The sequence below is a fragment of the Trachurus trachurus genome (genome assembly GCF_905171665.1).
Source record: "Trachurus trachurus genome assembly, chromosome: 7".
Taxonomy (NCBI): domain Eukaryota; kingdom Metazoa; phylum Chordata; class Actinopteri; order Carangiformes; family Carangidae; genus Trachurus; species Trachurus trachurus.
The window spans coordinates 6,979,508-7,004,515 of NC_139901.1; the positions used below are offsets into that span (position 1 = coordinate 6,979,508).

At 46.4% G+C, this 25,008-nt stretch overlaps 1 protein-coding gene across 1 annotated transcript in view; it reads right to left on the reverse strand.

Annotated features, from left to right (window-relative positions):
- LOC310988801 (ski oncogene-like) overlaps nucleotides 1-19,039 on the reverse strand; it is a 75,727-nt gene extending 56,688 nt beyond the window's left edge. Inside the window, exon 1 of the mRNA XM_083975556.1 lies at nucleotides 17,641-19,039. Within this exon, the coding sequence (XP_083831682.1) occupies nucleotides 17,641-18,558 (918 nt within the window). The 5' untranslated portion in view covers nucleotides 18,559-19,039. The remainder of the gene's footprint in view (nucleotides 1-17,640) is intronic.
- Between the last annotated feature and the right edge of the window lie 5,969 nt (nucleotides 19,040-25,008).

Sequence of the window (25,008 nt, forward strand, 5' to 3'; positions counted from 1 at the left end):
TATCGCTTTTCCCCTCCCTCTCGCTCTACGCCACAGAGGTGTCTGACTGTCTGCGGCTCCCCTTCAGACTAATAGACTGAAATAGAAATTTCCGTGGTAGCTGCTGCTGCTGCTGCTGGTGATGGCTGTGTCCACACACGCAAACATATACACACACAAACACACACACACACACACCATATAACACATTTCAAGCCGTCCTCTCTTGGACCTCAGTGCTATTTCTGTAATGGAGCGTGAGTCGCTGAACTTCAAGTTGAGCCAAATTAACACTGTGAAAGGGACTTTGTACAACACGCCCAGCAGTCGACAATTAGGTTGCCCACGCTGTGTATGTGTGTGTGTGTGTGTGTGTGTGTGTGTGGCAGGTAGTGAGGCATATCTCTGATGCTGTAAAGCTGAGAGTCAGGGTGGAGCAGTCAGGTCAGCGCAGCGGGTATAGCTCCATTATCAGACAGAAAATAACATTGGTGCGGCTGCCAACTGTGTTTTTACTATCACAGACGGCGGCTGAGGTCTCAAGACGAGGCTCAAAGTTCAGTGGTGCTACTGTAAGGAAACACACACACACACACACACACACACACACACACACACTGGGGTTAAGAGAGAGTAGCAGCGTGTAGACTGCGTCTGGCTGTTTATGACTGTCAGAGGCGGTGATAGTCATGAGTTTGTTATTTCTTTCAACAACACTGTCCCCGTTTGTCGCCGTCTCCACTTTAAACGTCATTTACTCTGGAGCGCAATTACCTGAGGACCTCATGTGACGGAGGAATTTCACCACACACACACACACACAGAAAAAAACAAAGTCTGTGTTTCACTTCAGGCTTAGGGACCAAATCCTAATAATTATTATGATTATCTAAGATGTAACACACACTTTGCTTCAAGAACAGCTAGTAAAATGGATATCAAAGCTCTCATTGAGAAATTTCACTACAGGCCCTACCAAAAAAAAAAAAAAAAAATCACTCATGACACTAATAATTCTCATAATATCTATTTGGTTTAGTGAGACTATAATGCAACTGTACCGATACACACCTGAGAAGAGTCCAAACATCTCAAATGATAAATTCTGTCAACAACCAATCAGCTGTCTAAGCACTTATCCTGAATTTTCTTTTGAAAATTACAATTTAGATGACAAATGACCTGATCCAGTAATCTAGACTCAACCTGAGTGTGTGTTCCTCAAACTCTGACTGGTTCCACTTTGTCAAATGTCACGTTTCTAAAAATTTCACTGTTTCATATCATTTCTCTGGGTTTTGGATGCTAGTCAGACGAAAAGTCTGATGTTCCTCCCTTTCGCTCTGGGGAACTAACACTGTTTCGTTTTGTTTTTATCTTTGTATAGATTAAATGTTTAATTGGTTCATTGACACAATAGTCAGCTGATTATTTTAAAGTCAAGGATCTTTATTTAACCCCACTTGACAGTTTCCTCACGGCTTTGGGACCCAAACCGGTGTCTTGGTGGAGAATTTCACAGGTTCATACAACATTAACAAGTCACATTAACGACGTCCTCCCGGTGCAAATGGAGCGTTCGCTGACTGCAAAACGCTTTCAGGGGAGGGGGAGAGGGGCGGGGGGCGAACACGAGCATTTGCGGGGGCTTTCGTGGCTTTGTGCGCGAGGAAGAGGAATGAAGGGGAAGCCACGACCACGTGGGGCTTTTTTAGCACAAATGGAAAACTTCCTTCCTCTGTTTTTCTCCAGCTTATTCACCAGGTTTTATTTGTAACCTCCAATTCTGGCAGCTCCTCCACTTGGACGCTGCGTGTAGGGCTGCAGGAAGCCCCCCCCCCCCCCCCCACCCCTACCCACTCCCTCCCCTCCACCCCCTCTCCAGCCCACCCCCTGGCTGGGACACTGCTGTTAGTTTTGTTTTTGGAGGTGTTTTTTTGCTGCTCGGGGTATATCTTTGTGAGGGCAGAGCACAAAGAGGCCCTTTGGTTCAGTGCAGGGTGCTGGGCAGCCTCAAAATCGAGCTGGCTGGCTAGCACATACTGGCGCTTTCCACTCCAGAGCCGGACATTTTGTTCCACTGTTGAACTCTGGGAGAGGCTAAGTGAGTGCAAGAGAGACATAGGGAGAAAGGGAGAGTGAGAGGCTTCACTCTGGAGCCAAATCACATGGTCTGCAGTGGTGAGGGAGGAGGGGGAGAGTCTGGAGTTTAGTTTGACACAATACGGGTTTTGGACGTCCGATACTGGAGACAAAAAAAAAAAAAAAGATCCATATTTGGTCATAAAGCACCAAAAAATATAAAGAGATAGCAAAGAGTAAGAAGCGAGGCGAGACGGTGCATTTGGGAGAGTTATGTCAGGAGTCTTAAAGATGCTTCCGACAGCAGGGCGGAGACGCCACAGGAAGCCGGTGCGGTGTCGAAACCAGAAGTCTAAGTTGCTGGCTCTGCGGTAGGAGCTCAGACTGACAGTCTGCAGGGTTGTTGTGACTGACAGCCGACACACTTCTCACCCCGGCCCTACTCGGAAAAGGGGAAGTAGGAGAGATTGCACTGCAGCAGGTGAACATGTGACACCACCGTGGGTTCAACTTGCTCCGTATTGACTCGTGTGTGTGTGTGTGTGTGTGTGTGTGTGTGTGTGTGTGTGTGTGTGTGTGTGTGTGTGTGTGTGTGTGTGTGTGTGTGTGTGTGTGTGTGTGTGTGTGTGCATGTGTGCATGTGCATGTAAGTGTGTTTTCATTTAGTACAAAAAAAAAAAAAAAAAAAGGCCTCATCCCTGGGGCTTCTGGCTGTTGTCCACTGACAGTCACCCCACACGGGTCACATGATGAAGCGGGGGAGGGGGCTTCATTTGGAGCAAACTCTGGTATCAGCAACCTCTGTGACCCCCAGTGATGAACTGTAGGCCAGACGAGGAACAACAGGATCCCCCAGTAGCAAACATTTACACAATGACAGAGGGGGATGTTTTTACCAGTATACAGAGTTGGATACTGGTTTGGAGACTTTAAAGGTGTGACAGAACTGGATGGAATGTTTTCTAGAAGGAGATTTAAAAAGAAAAAAAAAAACAGCTCAACAAATGAGGATGAAATTGAGTCCAGGCGAAGAGCAAAAAGAGTTGTGTGTCGTTTCCTGTCCTCCAGCTCATCCCTCTCTCTCTCTCTCTCTCCCTCTATCTCACTCCCAGCCAGGTTGGTTTCTCCTCTGGCTGAGGGAAGGCTAATGGACACATTAGCCGCCGGCTTGTCCCTCCGCGGCGATTAGGTGGCTGTGAGGTCATCCCTTCACTTCTGCTCCCATCCACATTAGGGATCTATCATTTCATTACTGCCATTGGGGAGGAGGAGGAGGAGGAGGAGGAGGAGGAGGGAAGGGCCCAGGCGTCCATCATCCCTCCTTCGATTCATCCATCTATCCATTTGGCTGCTGCTTCTTCACCGTGCCAAAATCAACCACAGAGAAGTCAGCCAAGGCTGCCGAGAGTAAAAGATTAAACTGTCAGCCGAGATCAGATATCGAGGGTATCAATGAAACCGATGAGCGCTAATTGTAATTATTTGGTGTCTTCTAAATGGAATAATTTCAACTTGATTGAATTAAAGTGGAATTCTTATCTTTTGTTTGTGGGATGTCACTTCTATGTCGATGATACCAGAGTCTTGCCGTTCTTCCCTGACGACAAAAGTTTATGATACTTCCACTTTGGATTCAACAGGACTACTGCTGATCTCTTCTACAGAAGCCTTTCCTCTAGCAGTTTGTAAGTGCACAAGTATATAAACGGAGCAAGGCCGTAAGGTTGACATAAAGAAACATATAACATATTATATGTTGTAGAATAAAACCTGAAATTTTCAAGAGATAGTTTGAGTCAAAACTCATTCAAAAAGAAAACCCAGAGACTTCAGGACAGGGGGACCAGTTTCCGGGTTTCAGGACTCATTCTTGCTGCGCTCCATTGTCTAAATCTCAGCTTCCTTTACTCACATCCCACAATGGATATTGGACAAACTCCACCGTCGGCTCCAGAGACCGAACTTCTATTCACAACATTACCAAACTAATCGTTGTCTTCAAGAATGGCTTGGTGACCTTTTGCTCTCGCTGTCAGTCAATCCAGCTCTTTCTCTGTTTAAACGTTGCTTTGTGCACCTGCAAACTTTCTGGCACTTGGAACTTTGTGCAACTAAATATTGTTGAAGCACTTCTCAAAAGCTTCGCCTTGATCTGCTGCAGCTTGGACTGTACCTCAATGAGGCATCTGCCAAATAAATACACGTAGATGTGAAAGCCCTTTCAAAATCTCCTTGAACAGTCTCAAAGAGCCCCTGCACCCCATTGACAGCGCTGATGTTCAAAGTGTTTTAAGACGATAGTTAACTGATTCCACACCATTCATTGGATTCATTGGGATACTGACGGCTGACGGCTCCTGATTGGATGGTGTGAAGGACACCCAGGCCTTTTGCTACCTTTCTCCTTCATTATAAGTCTTAGAAATTGAGTCTGATCTTGGTGTTCCTCTGAATAAAAGCTCCTCTTACATGCATACAGTGTGAAATCACACCAGGTGTGTGTATGTGTGTGAGAGAGAGAGACAGAGAGAGTGAGAGAGAGGGAGAAAGAACATGTGTGCATTCTCAGCTGTGGGTGCATGTCTGCCGGACCTGAGATGTATTGATTGCTGCAGGAAGTGGAATCTGATGTTTCACAGCACTTCCTGAGCTGGACTGCTACACCGCGGATGGTGAAAGCAGTGAGGGGTGGGGGTCTGGCAGGGGAAGGGGAAGGGGTTTGACACAGGGGGAAGCAAGCGGTTCAAGAAAACATAAAAGGTCGAGAGAGAAGGAATGAAAAGACGGAGAGACATAACACCTCTGGCTCTGTCCTTGGGCTGAGAGACAAAACACCGGCCCGCTGTCTCCGCTTCTTCTCTGAAGGCCGACTCGGCTGCCTGGGAAATCAAGCAGCAACCCCCCTACAAACGCTCTCCTCCGTCTCCTACCCGCCCTCTTCAGTTGCGTCACCATATACATCCAGATAAATCTAAATCTAGATAAGTAGTACCGCAGCGTACACTTTAACCAGGCTGTAAATACGTCTGGGTGACGACTCCTGATTGGATCTAACCTCCTCGCTCGCATTCGATTCTATCTGTGAGAAATGTAACCACTTCTGAAAGAGAAAACAACACATAGACCTACGCATTTACACTTGGCCACCCTGCCAAGCAGAGGAGGATGTGGCAGATGTTTTATACCTCACTTTGATTAGGATCTTTGCAATGCCCAAGGGTTTCACAATGTGCCAATTCACTCTATCGAAAGTGTGCGTAAAAAGAAGGTAGTGAAAACTGTGATTTGAATGTCTGACCTACAAACTGATGAAGTTAATGCACTTAGCTATGACACATCTAACACTTCCGGTCATGTGGGACAAGCAGTATTCTGAGAATATGTCCTATATATGGTGTCATTTATGTTAAGGCAACTTTGTTGTTTCACACTCCTGAACTCATCCAGACACTGGCCAGATGTTGTCTTTCAGAATCATTTGGACGAGACATTAAAGAGACTTTACAGGGGCTGAATAGGTGAATATGTGAACAATGTAAAATGTGTCAGGCATTGTGGTGCTACAGAGACACTAAAGACGTAAAGGACCCTGCTTGTTTGTTTTAATATTTCATTTCAACAAAAAATGAAATATGTAGGTAAGAGTTCATATGTGAAGAAATATGAAGCATTTCATCAAGTGCATTTGCTGTTCTAACGTAAGCTGTAATATCAGCAAATTAGTGAAGACAGGTGAAGCACTTTCTGTATAAATAAACCTCTGCATTATGAACCATTTGCACATTACAGATGTGTAAATGGAGAAATGCGACGGTCTGACCCTGTAGAAGAGCCTCAGTGCTAGACAGCTGTTCTATAAGGGAAGCATACATCGTCCTTTGCGATAATGCTGTGGGAAAAGTGTGACTGCTATGCAGACCACAAGTGCTTACACACACAGACATGTTACACACATGCACACACAGATACACACACACACATCTGTCTTAATCCTCTGCAGAGCCATGCAGACGACCAGCAGCCATGCCTGGAGAGAGGGAACTGGAGGAAGGAGGAGGAGGAGGGAGGGGAACCATGGGAGTGAAGGTGGCGTGGCAAGGTTCAGCTGCAGCCCTGACCTCTGTGTGTGTGTGTGTGTGTGTGTGTGTGTGTGTGTGTGTGTGTGTGTGTGTGTGTGTGTGTGTGTGTGTGTGTGTGTGTGTGTGTGTGTGTTAGAGAGAGAGAGAGAGAGAGAAGATAATTAAACAGGGCAGACAGATGAGCCCGGTGAGAAGGCTAGAGGTCACATGGGATAAGTCAGCTTGTCCAACCCCCCTCCCCATACATCCGCACACACACACACACACACACACACACACAGTGACAGCAGACATATATAAATGGCCAGGGACTTTATATAAACAGATGTCCTAGTGCTCAACATAGCCTTGGCAGCGTTTCTTTGAAGGACGACGCTGAGAATAAGGTCTTTGTGCTCAACAGTGGGCTGGAGGTGGTTACACGCTCCACACATTACCTTGTCTTAGAGATCTACAATTACATTAATTATAATCCAGGAGCTTCAAGAGGCCTATTGTCTTCTCTGCCTGAGTGGAAGGAGTGTGTGCATGTGTGTGTGTGTGTGTGTGTGGGATGTGAAATCAATTGCTTGATTTTTAGGATGGAGGGGGGTTGGGGGATAGTCTGAGCCCGGTGGTGGAGGCTCAGACTGAGACCTGAGAAGCAGGCGTCTGTGCCAGGAGGAGGGATCCCCTTTCAGTATATTGTTTTATTTAGCATCTGCATGGCCGCTTCATTTGCCAGAGTGCAGCTGGGATGGATTAATTCAGGAGATTGGTGACTTGGAGAGGAGGAATGGCCCAGCTAGTCTTAGAGGAAGGATGTTAACCACATTATAAGCCTTTGTTTCCAACACTTCATTCCTGAGGAGTAAACCGAGCCTACCGAGCTCTACCCCTTCGCTGCCAACACCAAGAGAGGCCCTGGTTTGCTAAAACATACACACACACACACACACATACACACACACAGACACACACACGCCTTCCACCTCCACTTCCTGACAAGCTGCAGCTGAGGTGTGGCCGCAGTTCACCGACTGTGTTTCTGTTTCTGCACAGGCGGCCTGAAAGAAAAAACTATCTAGCTCTGCTCCGCCAGTCTAAACTCCCCCTCCCCTCCCCTCCCCCCCCCCTCCCCTCCCCTCCCCGTTGGGTTTAACCCTTGCTCTCCAGTCTGCACTCAGCTCTTGATTAACTGGTTTCACTTCAAACCCAAATACGGTAACCCACCCTGAAAAACAGCCGCCGAGACCAAATCCTCTTTCGGTTGTGTTATGATTGCGGCACACCTGGCCCCCACGGCAACTTCTTATAAACCACTGTCGTGATAAACAGAGGGCGGTTATAATGGTCAATCAAAGTTCAGAGCTGAGTTGTTTTGTTGGATCAATAGGGCAGCTCGATCGGCCTCCTGATTAATCCGGTTTAAGATTAACCCGTGGCTCCTTGAGAGCAAGTAAGACATAACTGTGAGCAGACTAAACAAAAGTAAACATCGGAGGTGTTTGTGGACTTTACTTCCAGGAAGATACACCTTTTTCCGAGAAGAGACGTGCTCGAGATTGCGCCGGATCTATTCTCTTCAGCGTTCAAAACTAGGAAAAAGCCCGTGAGGAAAATGCACAGCCTGCAGCTTCTGGTGAAGTCTTCAGTTTTTTTAAACTGAATTTTCTGAAGGCATGTCCATAGTCCCTGAAGACTCTTACATCCTGCTGGTTTTAATATATTCCCCCTGGTCTGCAATGAAGGAGAAATTTGAGGCAACGAAAAAGATCTACTATAATTCTTCGACAAAAATCAACAATGGAGGTTTATTTCTATTTATTCTGGACTAAAACTTACTTTGGAACTCATTTTCAGAGTGAACAATACGCTCTTTTTTATATTTGGAAATTGAGGATATCCCAGAACACATTCTCCTCCACGGGTGTGAATGACATGGACTGTGAGGAGTCATTGTTGCACTGGTAATTATAACTTTTATGTATAATAATAATAATAAAAGTTAATTTTACGTGAGATGTTAATAAAAAGCAGACATGGCCACTTCAGGGTTTGTGCTGGACAGAACCAAACACGATGCTTCCAGGAAGGACGAGCTAAAGCTCATGAGCAGGAGGATGGAGGGATGGGTGGGTGTGTGGGGAGGAGGAGGAAGAGGAGGTGGATGAGGAGGAGGAGGAGGGGGGCAAACAATGAGTGCTAGTCCATGACTCAGGCGCTTTGGGAACACTGATCATCCCACCGTGGAGGGGGTGGAGAGTGGGATATCACCTCTATCTGTCTCACAATCACAGATCCACAGCTGATACCCACCACAAAAGAGGTGACAATGGCTAGCCGGCGGACAGCGACCATCCCCCTCCCCACCCCAGACACCACCACCACCACCACCACCACCTCCCTGGACTCTCACAACAATACTCCTCAGAGCTCCTGGGAGCTGCCCTTCCACATGGCTGAGGCCAAGCCAGGATGACCTCCAGTCCTATACCACCCCCCTAACCTTTGAAAAGGATGCTTCCCAGCACCCAGCCTGCCTCCACAACAGAACATAGACCTCTGCCTTTGGACCAAATGCTTGTTCGCCATTATTTCAAATGGGGCAGTGGAGTACTTAATGCCCCTCGCACACAACAATTGTGCTCGGAATAAAAAGGTGAAAGCTTTGTGAGCGAGACCCGGACAGCCAGCCGGCCGGGCAGCCCCATAACCGCAAATGTAGCTGACTGACTGAGTGATGAAGTTACGCAATTGGTTGACCGGCTGTGTTTCCCCAATGGCCGCTACACTTTAACAATGAAACTGGTGCGCGCGGTACCTGTTACGTCATTAAGTGAGGTTAACGTTAGCTAACTTAGCGCCTTTGTTGGGGAATTTACTAACTTTTCAGACCCGTTAGCAATGTTTTTTCACAAAAAAAGGCAAAAAGAAAAAGAAGAGAAGGGTTTTTTAAAAAGGAACTACAATAAAACTAGTGAGTTTAACCACCTTAACTGAGATTATAAGTAACGTGTTGATTAGCTGATGAAAAACAAATCGGATCGTGAACCCAAACACTCCCTCGAAAACCAGAGCTGGAATGTGATTTTTTAGGATAAATAACAAAACACATGAAAAGGAAACATTTTCTGCATCAGAGGACCAGTTTATTTGTTATTAAACTGAACTTTTAAATTTGTGCCAAAGTGGAGTTTTACTGCTGAGCTTCTTTAAATAAAAAAATCCATATTTCTCCTGTTTTTATTACTATCCCATCAGTTTGACAGAGATTTTGCCAAAGCTGCTGAGTTGACTTGGCAGTTTCCTCCTCAGAGAAATCACACCAGTTCAATCAGAAATCAGATTAACGCGGGTTATTAGCTGGAGGACCTGCCTGTCTCTACCTCCCGACTGAGACAATCATTAAGGAGTTGCCCTTTAGAGAAATCAGTCCACCCATAGATTGTTGTTCCAACAGTCTGAGATGGCCCGCTCGCTTCTGACATGACACTATGGGAGGATATTCTAGGCCATGCCTGGTGGATGTTGTGTTACACGCTGGCTGTGCGGCTGACAAGTCTGTGTGTGTATATGGGCACGCGTGTGTGTATTAGCACACGATTCTGTCTGCTTCTGTATTCATTATAAGACTGAGGAGGCATTGCGGGGGTGGGATCTGGATGTTGTGTGGATGTCCGTGCTCATGTATGCATGTACTTTGTTGTGTGTGTGTGTGTGCATGCGCGTGGTTAGGGGCGGGGGTGGAGTTTGGGATGGGGGGGGGGCATCACTGTGGGAGACAGGCAGATGGGGATGGAAATGAGTAGGCAGTGAGCTCATGCTAATCTCCTCCTACAGCTCCTACAGCTGATCCAGGCATGCACACACACGCACACACACTCACGCACTCCATACCCACACGACTGCGAATCATATGCTCGACCAGCCCCATGCGCAATCACACACCAAATGAGGCGGAGGATACCTCCGCTATTCAAACGTTTCCATGTGTCTCACATACACATTGAGTTTGGTAAGCCCCAAAATCGTATAGACACATCTGAGCTCCGCTTTTATCACACAAACATTCATCTCATTACATTATGTTGTCCATGGATAATTTGTTAGATTGTAGTGTGTGTGTGTGTGTGCGTGTGTCTAGCTGCCTTCATCAGACAGCCATCTGCCCCGTGGGAGTTGCACAGCGGCACGCGATTGGCCGACTGTGCTTCAAGAGAGGCAAGGGGTGAGGTAGGTCACCTCTTTATTTGGGGTAGGAAAGGTCATGCGGTGCTGGCTGCTCTTCCAAACATGAGAGCGCAAAGGGGGGGCAGGGGGGAAATGGGTGGGGGGCAGGGCAACTCCAGAGGACAACACAGCCGTCATACACAAAGCGTGCTCCTGGGCTGACGCAGCACAAAGTGAAACCCCCCATCCCATCATCACAGCTTGCAATTGAAGCTGTCCTGACAGTGGTTTCCAGGTTTAAAGCCACCTCTTTGAAATCAACCAGCGCAGTTTATTCTGCTCTCCACTGCCCAACCTTTGTTATAGGTATATATAAATATACCTATATTTATATTTTTTTATGGGGCGGAGACTGATATCCACATAGGGCATGTAAAGCATGTCTCACATATCTTTGTGTCTCTCTCAACACCTCATAGCGATAAATCTCACGTTCAGCCCCATGATGCAATGCAAGCCCGCACGTCAAAACAAACAGACAGCATAACTGCTCACAGATATGACTTGAATGTTTATCATGCGTGCAATCCATACACGAATGTCGGAGGAGCCGCCCCTGCCACATTGGTATTGTAAACTCACTAACTGAAAACAGTTGTGGCTCGTAGTGGAGCAGACATTTAAACGTCTCGGCTGAACCCTAACCCTAAATCTAGTAGGACTTAAAGGTCCCATATTGTCATATTGTATCAAGTGAGATTTTTATGTTATATTGGATTATAGAGCAGGTTTAGGTTTTATACTAATACTGTGAAAGTATCAGGGCATCAGTCCACAGAGAAATGCACACAGTCTGTATTCAGACACGGAGCCTTAAATGATCCATCTGGATTTATGGAACTTTCTGATGTCACACTGCCCTCACGAGAGAGGCTCTGAGCTTCTGTTCAGATTGGCTACAACACTTAAATTTTTTTAATTTTAAATAACAAGACAATTGTATTGAGCAGCATCTCATTTACATTTTCATAATGTGTGTGGGCGGTGGAATGAAAAGACGTTCCTCGCTATTGAAACTGCATTTATTAACAAAATCGTCAGAACATTTCAAATTGTTTAATAGTGTGTGTGGCTTGAAGCTTTCGGCCGCTTAGGAGAGACAAAACATACAAATCAAGTGATGCCGGCCTCACATCTGAAAATTGCTGCTACAGAAGCCAGAGGGGTGGGGGGTTAAGTTAAAGGAGGCGAAAGGTTAGAGGACGGTGCTCAGGGATGTGTAGTTAAGGTAGAAGCCGGGGCTTACAGCACCATGTGTGTCGATGAATATTTCAAAGACCCTCTCATTAAATAAACACACCGGACCTAGCTGCCTATGGTAACCCTACCATCAATATTGAATGCACACAAAAAAATTGACACTGTAGTTCACAAGCCAGTGGCCAGGCCAGACATCGAATCGCACCATCTGACCGAGGGAGGGGGGAGGGGGAGGAGGGCAGGGGCTTCTCTTCCACGCAACACCTGGAGAAGGTCACCAGGTTCTTCCTTCCGTGCCGCTCTTACAATAATCCCGATGAGACACGCTAACGGCCCCTTTCAGAGACTTAAGATTTGTCACCGCGTGCTGAGTGCGCTTGTTAGTTTTCCCACTTTATCGGGAGGCTGTGAATATTCTGACAGGGAGGAAATATTTCATTTCCATACATGCTCTCAGCTCCTCAAACGCATTTGCCCTGAGCTTCGCGTGCGCTGCTTTCCCACATAACTCGCATGCATGGTTGCCTACAACCGCAGCAACATGGACTACTGCTTGGAAAGCTTTTCTTTCCTCCATCTTCTTTGAATGGACGGTCTGGTAGGAAGGTAGGTGGGAGGTATCATGGACAGCCGCCAGAAGGCTTTGCTTTTTCCTTCCCCCTGGCCCTCGTCTCTTCCTCCACACAGAGACCGACCACCAAGGTATATTAATACACTGTCCGGCCCCCCCACCCCCCTACCCCGGCCTGTCCAGGCTCTTCATGAAGCGCTCGGCCAGTCGCTTGGTTTGTCACACGAAGACGCCGCTGATGGATGGTGGAGAAGCCAGCGGACCAGGGGAGACGGGGGATGGGAGCACGGCAGAGGGGATGGTGAGGGAGGGGGGGCAGACAATGGCTGGCTATGAGAGCTTAAACTTCTCCTTTTCTTGTTCTCCTCCAGTCTGAAAGAGGGTTATGCTATGCGTGAACCACAGCGGTGATGCTGAGGTGTTTGAATGAGCCGAGTCTTAGTCTTTTTTGCAACACAGAAACAGAGTCAGTGGGTCAAATTCTGGAGAGGTTTAGGTATTGTTGGGAAAAAAATGTAGCATCTGATTCGTCGGCGATCTTATTTTTCAGGGTTTTACTTGGAGAAATGCGAACACGTTTCACGAGATGAATGGATCGGATCAAAGTGGACTCCTACGCAAACCAACAACAGCACCTGGCGTGGTTTACAAAGCCAACGTTGGTTTATGTCGACAATTATAAGTTATCATGGGCGGGGGTGGGGGTTGAGGGTTCGAATGCTGAAATAAACACATAGACAAGGTTGGCCAGGGCTCGGTCTGAATATGACAAAGTGACAGTCAAGTCAGAATCCCACAGCAAACAACTACATGAAGAGCTGCTTTCTAGATGCTTTCATCCATTGTGCACAATCAAGCAGTAACTGGGAAAATCCCCTTTTGTTCACCGAATTTTAAAGGCTTTGAAATAAACAGCTTCTGGCAGGGAGACGTTCTGTATGAGAAGAATCACTGCACTTAATTCATTTTTCCGCCGCTACTTCAATGGCAGCCTTCTGAAAACATTTTCCAGACAACACAACAAGCTATATAACCTGCTCTGCCACTCTCTCTCTCTCTGTCTCTCTCTGTGTCTCTCGTGTTTGTTAACAGCTCTTTCCTGTCTACGGCCGACACAGATGTTTAAAGGCACATCAAAACCACTGTACAGACTTTTCGTCGCACGGCACAATTGTTCCTCAAAAGTTTTTCATCGAGGAGCCTCAGAGCAAAGTTGCTCCTCGCTGAATTTTTTTTTTCCACAGAGGGAGTTAAAAGAGCAATGTAAATGTAGTTTTTTGCTACCGACTTCTTGCACATGAAAGGCTGAATCTGTGCAGCTTAATTATGTTTTATTTTCATTTTCATAATTTACACTTTTCCATTCTTTTTATTTAAAGTGTTAATCCATAGGAAGATATATTTGTTGCTTTTTCGCACCAAAAACCATCTATGCCTCCCCTGCATATTTCTATAGGCTATTACATTATAATTCAAAAAGACATGATACGAGAGCTTTCATTGCCTTTTGTTTCCGTATCATTCACGTTGGGCGTCGTCAACATCATTTTTCTCAGAGCTTAATCTTCACTTTCACATCTGCCCAAGATATAAAACATCATCTCAAAAGGAAACAGGCCGGCGAAGTTTCAGTGTCAGTCTGTCACTCCGCTTTGATTCACCGCCAAAAGCGATGGAGTTTTCAATCACTCTCGACATAAAGACGCTCACATGTCAATACGCCATTGATCTCTCTGACCCTCGGTCATGCCTCACAGCTTGGACCGACTGTCCTCCATTAGAAAGCCAGACTGGCAGCACGTTCAGGCAAACACCTAATTCAATCAGCCGCTTCCTCCTTTCTCAAAGCACAGAGCACAGACTCTGAATTCTATTTGACTGACAAAAAAAAAAAAAAATGGAGAAACATCAACACGGCAAACATTTTTTCCTCACATGCGCTTCCCCAGGACAAAAAAAAAAAAAGCCAAACTCTGGAGCAGACCTTATGCAACTGTCACATTTCGCCAAATAGAAAATATTCCCTCAGCTGCCTTTGCAGAGCACAGCCACCAGCTGTTGTCATGTCCACTGTGTGGACATGGCTGGCTGTCAGCAGGCTTAGCCAACACTGCGCCTTGCATATGAAACAGGACATGGGCCTATATCCCCTTGGGGAGTTCACTTCCTCTGAGCCCCCACCACCACCACCACCGCCGCCGCCACCACCGCTGCCCCACCTCCCCCTCCCCTCCTGAAACAAGCTGCCCCTTTCTGCTGCAGGCCAGATATCCTGAGCAGCAGTGAGGGCATCTCAGGGGTGGGGAGGTGAGGAGGGGAGGGGCGGCTGCAGAAGTAAAAGGGGAAGTTTGAGCTCCTGCACGGCAGCAAAATAAGATTCTGTCTCCTTTTTTATCTCATTTTTTGAAGTTTTACAAGACCAATCAGCTGTTTGCACACCCAGCCATAGGATAAAGCATGCAAACAGTGTGCAGGAATGTGCAGCAGCAGTACACTATATGTGGAGCATAAACACAAAATGGCTTCTGTGCTGCGATATTGTTTCTGTCCGGCACCTCAGAACCAACATGAATCACTGGATAAGAGGACATTTGGGGGTTTTTCACCAGGAAGCAGCAGAGTCACCGTGCCGTCTCTTGGGGATACGCATGCACAGGAACATGTTTCAGTGTTTTCATGCAACAGCTGTGGAGAGCGTGTCCACCTCTCTGTACTGTAGCTCAGAACAAACCAGCATCCATCTGTAGCAAAAAAAAGATCCTGTGTCCAATCGACGCTGCCTCATTTCTTTTTAAAAAACTGAAAAGAGTCTGGATTCTCGCTGTTTAGGAAGGCAACTAAAAAAAGAAAGTCTGATGTAAACTTGCTTGTTTTGAACCAAGCATGACTCAAGCTGGAGCTGGCTCCTCGACAAGCGCCGCCCAACTCCAACCAAACACCACCCCCCTCCCCCCTCCGCCCCACAATTCTCTTTTCTCATATCTCCCTTAAACAGACGGATTGTGTAGAAATCACATCATCTTGAGGGCAAATTATAAAGTTAGCAACATACTAAATCTGCAGCCACAATCCTTATCTAAACATCCTGATGCGGAAAGCCACTGATTATGTGTGCCACCCACATGTGCACCAGCCAGAAACCAAAAAGATTTGCAGCCAAAGGGGGGGGGGGGGGGGGGGGGGGGGGGGGGGCTGGCATGAGCAACTTGGGAGAAGTGCTCCACACCCAGCGTCTAAATTAATTTAAACAATATAATAGTTAACTGCATTTTGCTGTTCTCACATCCGGAGAATGAACTTTTTAGTGCAAATTCACGCTGCATCCACAAACACACAAGAGCAGTTTGCAGTTTTTTTTTTCTCCCTCAGACATTTGTGTGTGTGTGTGTGATTCAGATATTTGCCAGCGTGCATCTTGGGAGGAGGCTCAGCTCAGAGAGGAGCGTCTGCAAGGAGGGAAGTGCGGCAATATCACTTCCTGTGTCTGTCTGCATGCGAGACTGCTGCTAACACTTTTGTAACACGCTTATTAATATTCACAGAGCCGCCCAGTTCCTTGGCCGACAGCACACACAGATGATGGCGTTTTCTTGTGTGAGTGTGTGTGTGTGTGCTGAGCGGTAAGAAGCAGTCTAGCACTTTGCCTCACATCCTGCAAGAAAGTCCTTTTTTTTTCTTCTTTTTTTTTTTTTTTCAAAAGCGCCTGCTGAAATGTGCTGACAACAGGGAGCTCTGTTGCTATAAGTTTAGCAATATTCCTCAACTCCCACCCAGCATGTATTCCCTCATTAGCGTTTTCTTGAAACGGGGTACTTGAGGAAAAAAAAAAAAAAAGGAGGAGTCGAATTAAAAAGCCGGGTAGAGGCTCAAATGAGCCTTGGGCTTAACACTTGGGTGCCCTGTCGGCACTTATAAAAATAGAAGAGGCCCCTTAAAAGTGGGGGTCCTAGAGGTGTGCCCACTCAAGTCTGAATGAAAGTGTGTGCCAAGAGTGGGTATTCACCATGCATGGCAGGACTCTGGCACTTTTCGGGAACTTCGAGGGTCTCTCTGATTCCTCTTTCTTTAGCAGACCCCCACCTCTTAAAGAAGCCTCAGTGGGGGCTGGAGAGAAGCTGCTTGTAAACACTTTTGCAGTTGCTTTCTGTGCCTCATCAACAAGTCTGCTGCCCCCAGAACCCCCCCCCCCCCCCCCTCTGGTTTCAATTAGATCCGAGTAAAAAAAAAAAAAAAAAAGTAGGTAAGAGGAGCAGGATGAGCGCGAGTGCGTGTATGTCAGAGGTGGGTGGCTGGCCTGGGGTAAAGTGGATGTTTTTGGGGAGGGGAGGAGGGAGGGAGGGGAGGGTGGATGGGTGAGAGGGTGGTGGTGGTGGGGGGGGGGGTCCCGATGTTTGCTGAATGCTCCCCTTTGTTGGGATCATATTATGTTTCCACCACAATACTTCTAAACCCTGCTTCATCAACTCCATTCATGTGTAACAGTTCATGCAAATGGCCACACTAGCCTTTTTTTTTTTTTCTAGAGGTGGGGTGGGGGAGTGGGGAGTGGGGAGGGGGGTCTTTTTATCAGTCTACCACCCAGCTACCCCTCTCTCTGCAAAACTCACTGCCTGCACACCAGAGATCAGATTATAATCCCTTCATACATCTTTACAGTCAGTCAGAGAGGAAGGGGTGTGTGCGGGGGGGTGGGGGGCTGAAGAAAAACCACATTCAAAATAACAAAACAAAAACAAAGAAATAACACAGGAAGCAAAGCAGAGCTGGAAGCTGCAGAGAAGAAGAAAATCTGAACTCTAGCAATTAGAATCAGAGTGAGAGAGCGGAGAGCGCACAACACTAGATACTGATTAAACACACACACAACTGTCACACAAACACACACACACACAATTTGAAAATGTGTGTGTTAGTTAGCTTTTGTTACCTCTTTGGGACAGTTTCCGGTATAAACACTGACCTTGCCCCCCCCCCCCCCCTAATGAGGCAAAACATGTTTCTCTCTGAGGTCCTGGTGTGGGGAAGTCAACACACTGTCCTGCAACTACTTTGTGTGTGTGTGTGTGTGTGGATTGAAATGTCTCTTAATGTCAAGTGGGGGAGGAAGAATTATTTCCTCACTTACATCTGAATTCAGTGTGATGTGTTTTCCCATTGAGTCAGTTTCTGGTGAATGAGTTTGTATTTACAGTAGAGGACCAATAAAAAGTGAGTCTGAGAGGTAAATAATGGCTTTATAGCCACCAGAGGCGTTTTGTTGTCACTGCTGGATGAGGCCCAATTAGTGACAATATGGCAATGATGACCATACTGAGTGGATGAGGATGAGGGGGGGGGGGGGGGTCAGTGACCCCTGGATGTGACACATGAGACATCAGGAATGTGCAGGTAACCCTGTCTTTAACTTGGACACACACATCTCACTCTGTGTAGGATTCCCAGCCGGGACTCCCCAACCCAACATCCCACAACACATGATGCAGAGAAAGGTGCCACAGCACGAGGACCCCCACTCACCCTGGACGAAGCTTTCCTCTTGTACTTGTTGGCGAAGTCAAATTTCTCCTTGATCTCGTCCAGGAGCTGCTCCAGACGGGCCTTCTCCTCTTTCCCCGTGTAATCCTGGCCCAGGAGGATGTACGCCCTCCAGTTCGCCGAGTCGAAGCCCCAGTGGCAAGTCCTGTTCTCCTGCGCCTTGTGACTGTGCACCACGAACTTGTGGGTCGGGTACATGAGTCTGCAGTCCATGCACTGGATGCACGCTGCGTTGGGGCTGTTGTACAGCTCCGGCACGAACAAGCCCTTGCACTTGCCGAAGCACTCGTGGTAGACTTTGAAGCTCCTCTCGGTGAGCTCCAGCTCCAGAGCGCCGCCGCCGCCGCCGCCGCTCAGCTCCTTCTTGCAGCGCGGCGGGTAGGCGCCTCCGTAGATCAGGGCGTTGCAGAGCCGCTCCGCGTCCGTCTTGGTGATGAGGCCGCAGGACGGCGCCGAGAAGGGCAGGATCCCCATGACTTTGAGGATCTCCAGCTGGTCCGCCGTGCACCGGGAGCAGTAGATGTGCAGCTCGTCGCACACCGAGTTGATCTGCTGCAGGGTGAAGTCCCGCAGCACCGTGTTGAGGATCTGCGGCAGGCACAGTCTCTTCTCCCCGCCGACCACGAAGCACGAGATGGTCTCGCTCTCCAGCACGGTCTCGCACCTCTCCGTGGAGCGGTCCGAGGGGATGAAGAGCGGGCCCGGCATCACCGGCGGCGGCAGATGCTGCAGGACCGGCTCCGGCTCCTTCCCGTCCTTCTTGAAGAGGAGCTCATGTTGCCACCGGGCAGAGAAAGCGGCCGGTCCGCCCAGAGAGCTCATAGAGCTGAGGTGAAACTGCTTCAGAGTTTGTTGCAGTCCCGGATGAGGCTGGAAGCTTTGCCGACTTACAGTCTCCATGTTTTTCCTGCAACTTTAGAAGCGTAAATCCTCGTCGTCGTCGTCGTCGACCGGGAATCACGAGTATTTATCCGTGAGTGAACCTGGTAAATCCACGGTTTGCCAGAAGTGACCGAGCCGTCGAAGCGCTTCATCAAACATCCAGTCAAAAGTCCCAGACGGCGAGTTTACTGTTTTTTTCTTTCTCTCTCTCTTTTTTTTTTTAATCTCCGCGACTAGTGAGTGAACACCGGCCAGTCGCTCCCTGCAGCGGGTCGACGACTGTCCATATCCCACCGACACACGGCTCTCCAAACTCCAGGGAAGAGACAAGTTCCGTCTGTCCGAGAAGAAGAAGAAGTAGAAGAAGCACGAAGCGGCACAAAATGAAACAAAAGCTCGAGTTATGAGTCGATACGGCTCGATAAAAAAAGAAAAATCCTTATTTGAGTCTCTTTCCGCTGTCGAGGACTGCAGCTATCCACTCAGTCTGCCCCCGCAGTTCACTCTGACTGTATGGAGATGAGAAGTCTGAGAGCCAGCCTGCTCTCTCTCTCTCTCTCTCTCTCTCTCTCTCTCTCTCTCTCTCTCTCTCTCCCTCTCTCTCTCACCCCCGTCTATGGCTCTATCTCTCTCTCTCCCTCGCGCTCTGTTTAGCTCTCTCTCTCTCTCTCTCGCTCTCTCTAACGCCCCCCTCCCTCTGTGTTTGTGTGTCTGGCTCAGTCATTGAATCCCAGCCAGGAATGTGAGTGACTCTGCAGGCAGGCTGGGCTCTTCCAGGAACAAGCCGTCACCCCCACCACACACACACACACACACTTACACTCCCCAAATACACACTACAGTGCAGACAGCAGAGAAGAGGGAAAAAGTCAGAGGGGAAGACTGCGTTCACTTTAAACTTTCTTACAGTCATTTCTGCAGCGGTGGCAAAGTAACTAGATACATGTAATTTATTCCTTTGCTCCACCACAATACAGAGGGAAGTCTTATTGTAGTCTTCCATATTTATTAGGCTGCGTATTTACATATTTATACAGTAAAAAAAAAAATACACAAGCTACAGGATATGAAATTATTACAATTAGACTACCGAATGACTTGCACGTATTTCATCATTTTATATCAATTTTAATACTATTCCTGCAAAAAACAAATGCGGGGTTATTATTCGCCATTATTTTAATTATATTTAATTATCTTTAAAAAAAAATGGTTACTTTGGTTATTTTTAATAATAATAAAAAACTGATGCTGCATTCAGGTGATGTGGCGTCTAAAGCCATTAGATGTTTTTTTTTATTTTGTTTTGTTTTGTACCCACTTGCGATAGAATAAATATTCTTCCACATAGTCTTCCAGTTATTGGCCTTGTTTTCCACATGTGGCTGCAGATGTGTTGACGTCGACATCGTCAGAAATGTGGTCACTCCTCGCGAGCCCTGAAACTTTGAGGTGGGTGGAATTTCCACATCAGGAAGCTCATATTTACCATCTTTCCCATGGGCCTTGAATGTAGCAGAGGGACAGGGTTTGAGAGAGAGAGAGAGAGAGAGAGAGAGAGGACGGGTGGTGTTTTGCGAGACAAGACAAATTTAGCTTTGGAAGGGGAAACGCAAATTGCACGACTGACTGCGGTTTATTTATTTTCCCTTCTGCTTGAATGTGTCAAAACTGTTTGGCAAGAGGCGGCGAATAAACAAGTTTCATGTGTTGGCGACCTTGAGAGACAATCCTGCTAATGAAATGACGCGAGAAGATTTTTGTTGTTTTTGTTTTTCACAGATCAGCTTGTAGATGTTAGCAGGTGGCCAATTCACTTGCACAACAACAAAAATATATTAGATTTATCTCAATTTTTACCCCTATAAATTGGTATTTCTTTAAATTGGAGGCCACTTTTTTTTTTTGCAGAATAGTAGTTGCAAATTTAAAAGAATTGCAGAGCTGTATTTTTCAGTAGGTTGTATATTTGTAAAGGTATGCTTGATTGCTCATGTTGTGTTCAAGGATGAGTAAGTCTTTTGTTTTTAAGGGGGGTATGTTATGTAAACGTGTAACAGCCTACTTGTTTCTACAGGCTGACTTTTGTACAGGGAGACACAACTCTGACACATCATCTCAAAATCTCATTTTAGGGAGGAAAGCAGTAAAGCTGATGTTATAATCAAGGCCACAGTGCTTCAGCCTCAGGAGGTCATGTGTCCAGAGCAAGTTCAACTCCAGCAGGCAGGAGGCACTTTGCTGTTCCTGTGGCGTCCCCTAGCCAAACACTGCTGTAACTGCAGCAGGATGCCAGGGGTCGAGATCTGGAGGACTCCTCCTCTGCAGGCCAGCAGAGAGCCTCCGGGTTGAGTCCAGTATTAAAGTTGTGAATGCACCTACTCCTCTGAAATAGACATTTAAATGAAAACAGTGGGAGAAAAAGGTTTTCCATGCAAATCAATGACAACAGAGGAGAAGCGTAGGGGAGAGTGGTGAGTGGGTTTGATCCATCCGCTCATGGTGCTGTTGTGTGTGATTATTTAAGTGGGTGCATTGAATTTTAGCGACACACAGTTTAGGGTGGGGGCACTCAGTGGCATAGGCTATGTAACATGACCCCCTCAGTGGGTGGATAACCAGTGACTAGACTGAAAGTCTGAAAGCCCTTGATGCGGTTTGAGATGAATCAGACTGAAGCAGGTTTACGTCTTAACCTGTGGTTTATGTTTTGCATGTGGCCTAACTGTTGAGTCTGCTGAGGGTGATCATGTTTTGTGCAGTTGTTGTACTGTATACTGGCAAATCTGTGAGATCAGTTGTGTGTGAGGTGGGCTGCAACAACAGACCTTTTAGGGGGTATAATCCTCTTTTTGATGATTCTGTTGTGACGCATGTGCTCACATCAGAGTCGTGTCCAGGGTCTTTGAGTTGAACTCAGGTTCTGATTTCAACCTCACATTGTTTTAAGTGTAATATTAACAATGTGAACGTATCACACTGCTCAGCCAACAGAGAAATGCACGCAGCCTGTTTTCAGACACTGAGCCTTAAAACAACATGACTTCTGTAACACTGTGATGTCACAAAATAATCAGTCACCACTCAGCAGTCCTCCTCACCTGGACCCTCCATCCACCCTAGCAGGATCTGTTTTCTTTGAGTGTTTGAAATATGTAGTATTTTTATGCCACTCACTCAAAATCAGGCAGCCAATCAGAAAGGATCATAGCCTACTCTCTTCTGATTGGCTAACACCAACGTGTTGTTACCAGAGCTCAAGAGAAAAACCTGAGGGAGATTTATGTTCACTACATTGAGATTTTTGGTTCCTAACACCACAAACATGCCTTGTTATGGATCAAGACATACAATAAAACACCATAAAAAATGTAAAAGAAATGGGACCCAAGAGTTCTGAGTGTGCATGAATGAAAAAATGTAGTTTTGGACCAATATAGCAGATGATGGTGAGGAAAGACATTCCCACTTAGTTTCATTCAGACTGATAATCTCAGAAAATGTTCACAGAAATGCAGCTTGCAAGAAGAGTAAACATGATTGATTGTAGTTTGTAACACTACAACAACCTGGCTTCATGGTTATAACCAACTATCTATGTTCGAGAACAGTAAGATAGTAAGGACATGGTTAGCCTAGCGTAGCGTAACTGATTTTATTCATCTATGCAAATGACAGTTTGTGGTTGAAGGTGTGAGTTACATGCTGGACTATTTCCTGATAGACAACAACCAGGTGCAGTGACTGTGTGCAGCTTCCTGATGTCTTGTTGTGACTGCAAGGTTGCCAGGTTTGGTGCCACAAAACCTGCTAGCTGACCGCAGCCATCTGGTGATGTAGCTGGAGACGCTGCACTGAAGTAGGTTGTAAACAAAAAAGATACACGGGCTGCAGAACGGGTTTCAGAGGAGTTGAGTTTTTATGCTAAGCTAGGCTAAACACATCCTGATTCCAGCTTTGTACTCAACACATAATATTATTCCCCTCATCTCACTGAGGAAGAGCAACTAAGCACAATTTAAATGAAGTTTATCTGCACAGTATGCCACTATAACCCCATAGTGCATTGTGTGTAGAGCCTCATGAAGCAATAGCATGCAGTGGGCAGTGATGGTGCCAGTGCTGGAGCCACAGGGCTGATGTTTGTCCCATTCAGCTGGCAGATAAGTAACCTTTCCTGAGGCAGACCAGAGCCTCCGCTGGGCCTATCAGTCTGGCAAAGAGACGTGCTTTCAGCCAGCACTGAGCTCTGACAGCTACAGGCTGGAAGTGGGCCTACAGTACCACACTGACATACTGTATCACTGTCTGTGTGTGTACATTAAGTGGTAATGGATACAAGTGAGCAAGTGAGATACAAAGCTTGTGCTTCCTTCAGGCTTCTCATCCTATCAAGGCCAAAGCTGCTAGACAGTATGGAGTGTATGCCAATCCTCATTTTGAATGATTCATAATGTTGCCAGCATTGCAGTGCTTGTCCTCTTGCTCTGCTTTTCTTTTCTCTCATCAGCTCATCTCTACTCATCATTTACTTGCTCTTTTCTGTATGTTTCTGCGCACTCTGCTTGAGCTTTTGAAATTATTTTCTTGTCTGCAGTTATTTCGTTGCTGTAGGTGCTGTAAGTCCAGTGCATGGTGCACATGATCTGCTGCTCATGGTGAACATGAAGGTCCAAATCTTCTCCTCCCCTTCTTCATAATGCTAAACTCGTATTGGTGTAATTGTTTTTTTAAGCACAATAACTTGACCATTGCCTTGTGATGCACTTGTCAGTACAAACCCCCCCTTTGTTACTATGTCCAGATAAGTTCTGACATCCAGGATTTCAAAGCTCTGAGAGGAACTCAAGGTCTGTTTTCACACCTCCAGTCCACACACCAGGCCAGGCCTAGTGTAAAGTGAAGGCCATTAAATTTTCTGTTTGGAAAAGTTACAAAAATTCACAGACACCTCTCTGAAGTCTCTCTTTACACAGTATTGGGTTTCAGTCCCTGTTAAACAACAGCTGCTAGCAAAGACAACACAGTCCTAATGGCTGTATGAATGTAATGCATCCATGTTGCTTTCACAATTGGTATTTAAGGGTCATGAGACCCAACTCGTTTTCAAACTAAAAAGGGGTCTGCAATGTTTCCAATGGTGGTTTGAACCCCCAGACTAATGAGGACATTGCCTTAGACTTGCCAACAAACGTTGTCTGTTATTTGACATATACTCAGTATGAACTACCACCCAACTAAATGTGACTTTAAGAGTGTATAAATAAATGACCTGCTGAACCCTCTGGGTCTGAACCTGTGTTTTACAGCACCAATGTTGGGCTGGAGAAGTTCTGGGGACGTGTGGTTAAAATTACCAACAGTGAATTTTCACACTGGATGGATTTCAGTATGTGGCCTCTCACCTCTATGTTTCAAAAAACATATCCAACTACATCATCAAGTGTTAATTAGTCAGCTGTAGGTTTATTTTTCACTTCGGCTAGAGCAAGTTGAAACTTGCTTTCAGGCTTCTCGCTAAGCTAAGCTAAGGAACCACATCTTGACTCCAGTTTCATCTATAAACAGTATAAACCGTATCAGCCCCATGTTGGGTGACATAAAATGGCATGAAGACAGGTTGGTGGGGAAATCATGTACACTGCCCGTCCAAAAAAAAAGTCACACACTCTAATATTTCATTGGACCACTTTTAGCTTTGATTTCGACACGCATTTGATGTGGCATCGTTTCAATAAGCTTCTGCAGTGTCACAGCATTTATTTCCGTCCGAAGTTGGATTTATTTTTCTGGACTCTGTGCTCACATTGGACCCCATTTCTTCCTCTCAGTCTTTAATAATGTGTTGGACAGTTCAGTTTTAGTAGTCTCAGCAATCTCCTTGGATGTTTTATTTGCTTGATGCATGCCAATAATTTGACCCTTCTGAAACCGATTAGCATCTTCTCCACGACTACAAGATGTTGTTTAAGGAAATGAGACTGCATCAGTTAGAGTTAGATAAGTTGTTGCCAGCTGAAACATAATCATCCATGCAGTAATTATCAAATGGGAGGCTCTGACCTATTAGCCTAGTTAAATCCAAGTGGTGACCTATTTTTTGGACAGGCAGTGTACATTTCCCAACCTCTGCAAATGGACTTGAACTCTGGTCCAAGCAATACATCCTGGAGACCAAGTTTAAGCTGCATACCATCATCAGGTGCTTGTCAGGTGGAAACAGATCACAACCCAAAGGTTGGACTGAGATGGAGCAGGCAGAAGAAGAAGTTTGGAAGTCCAAACATGACCTAGAAAAGAGCTGTGAAGGACAAAATAGACAAGACGATCAAGACCTGGTGGGAATATGCTGCAGACGATAGGGCATGAAGGAGGAAGCCCATGGAGCGAAGAGAATTAAGGGAATAAATAAGCAACTTGTCTGACCCAGAAAACAGCAGAGATTTCAATCGGTTATTTTTCCAAGTA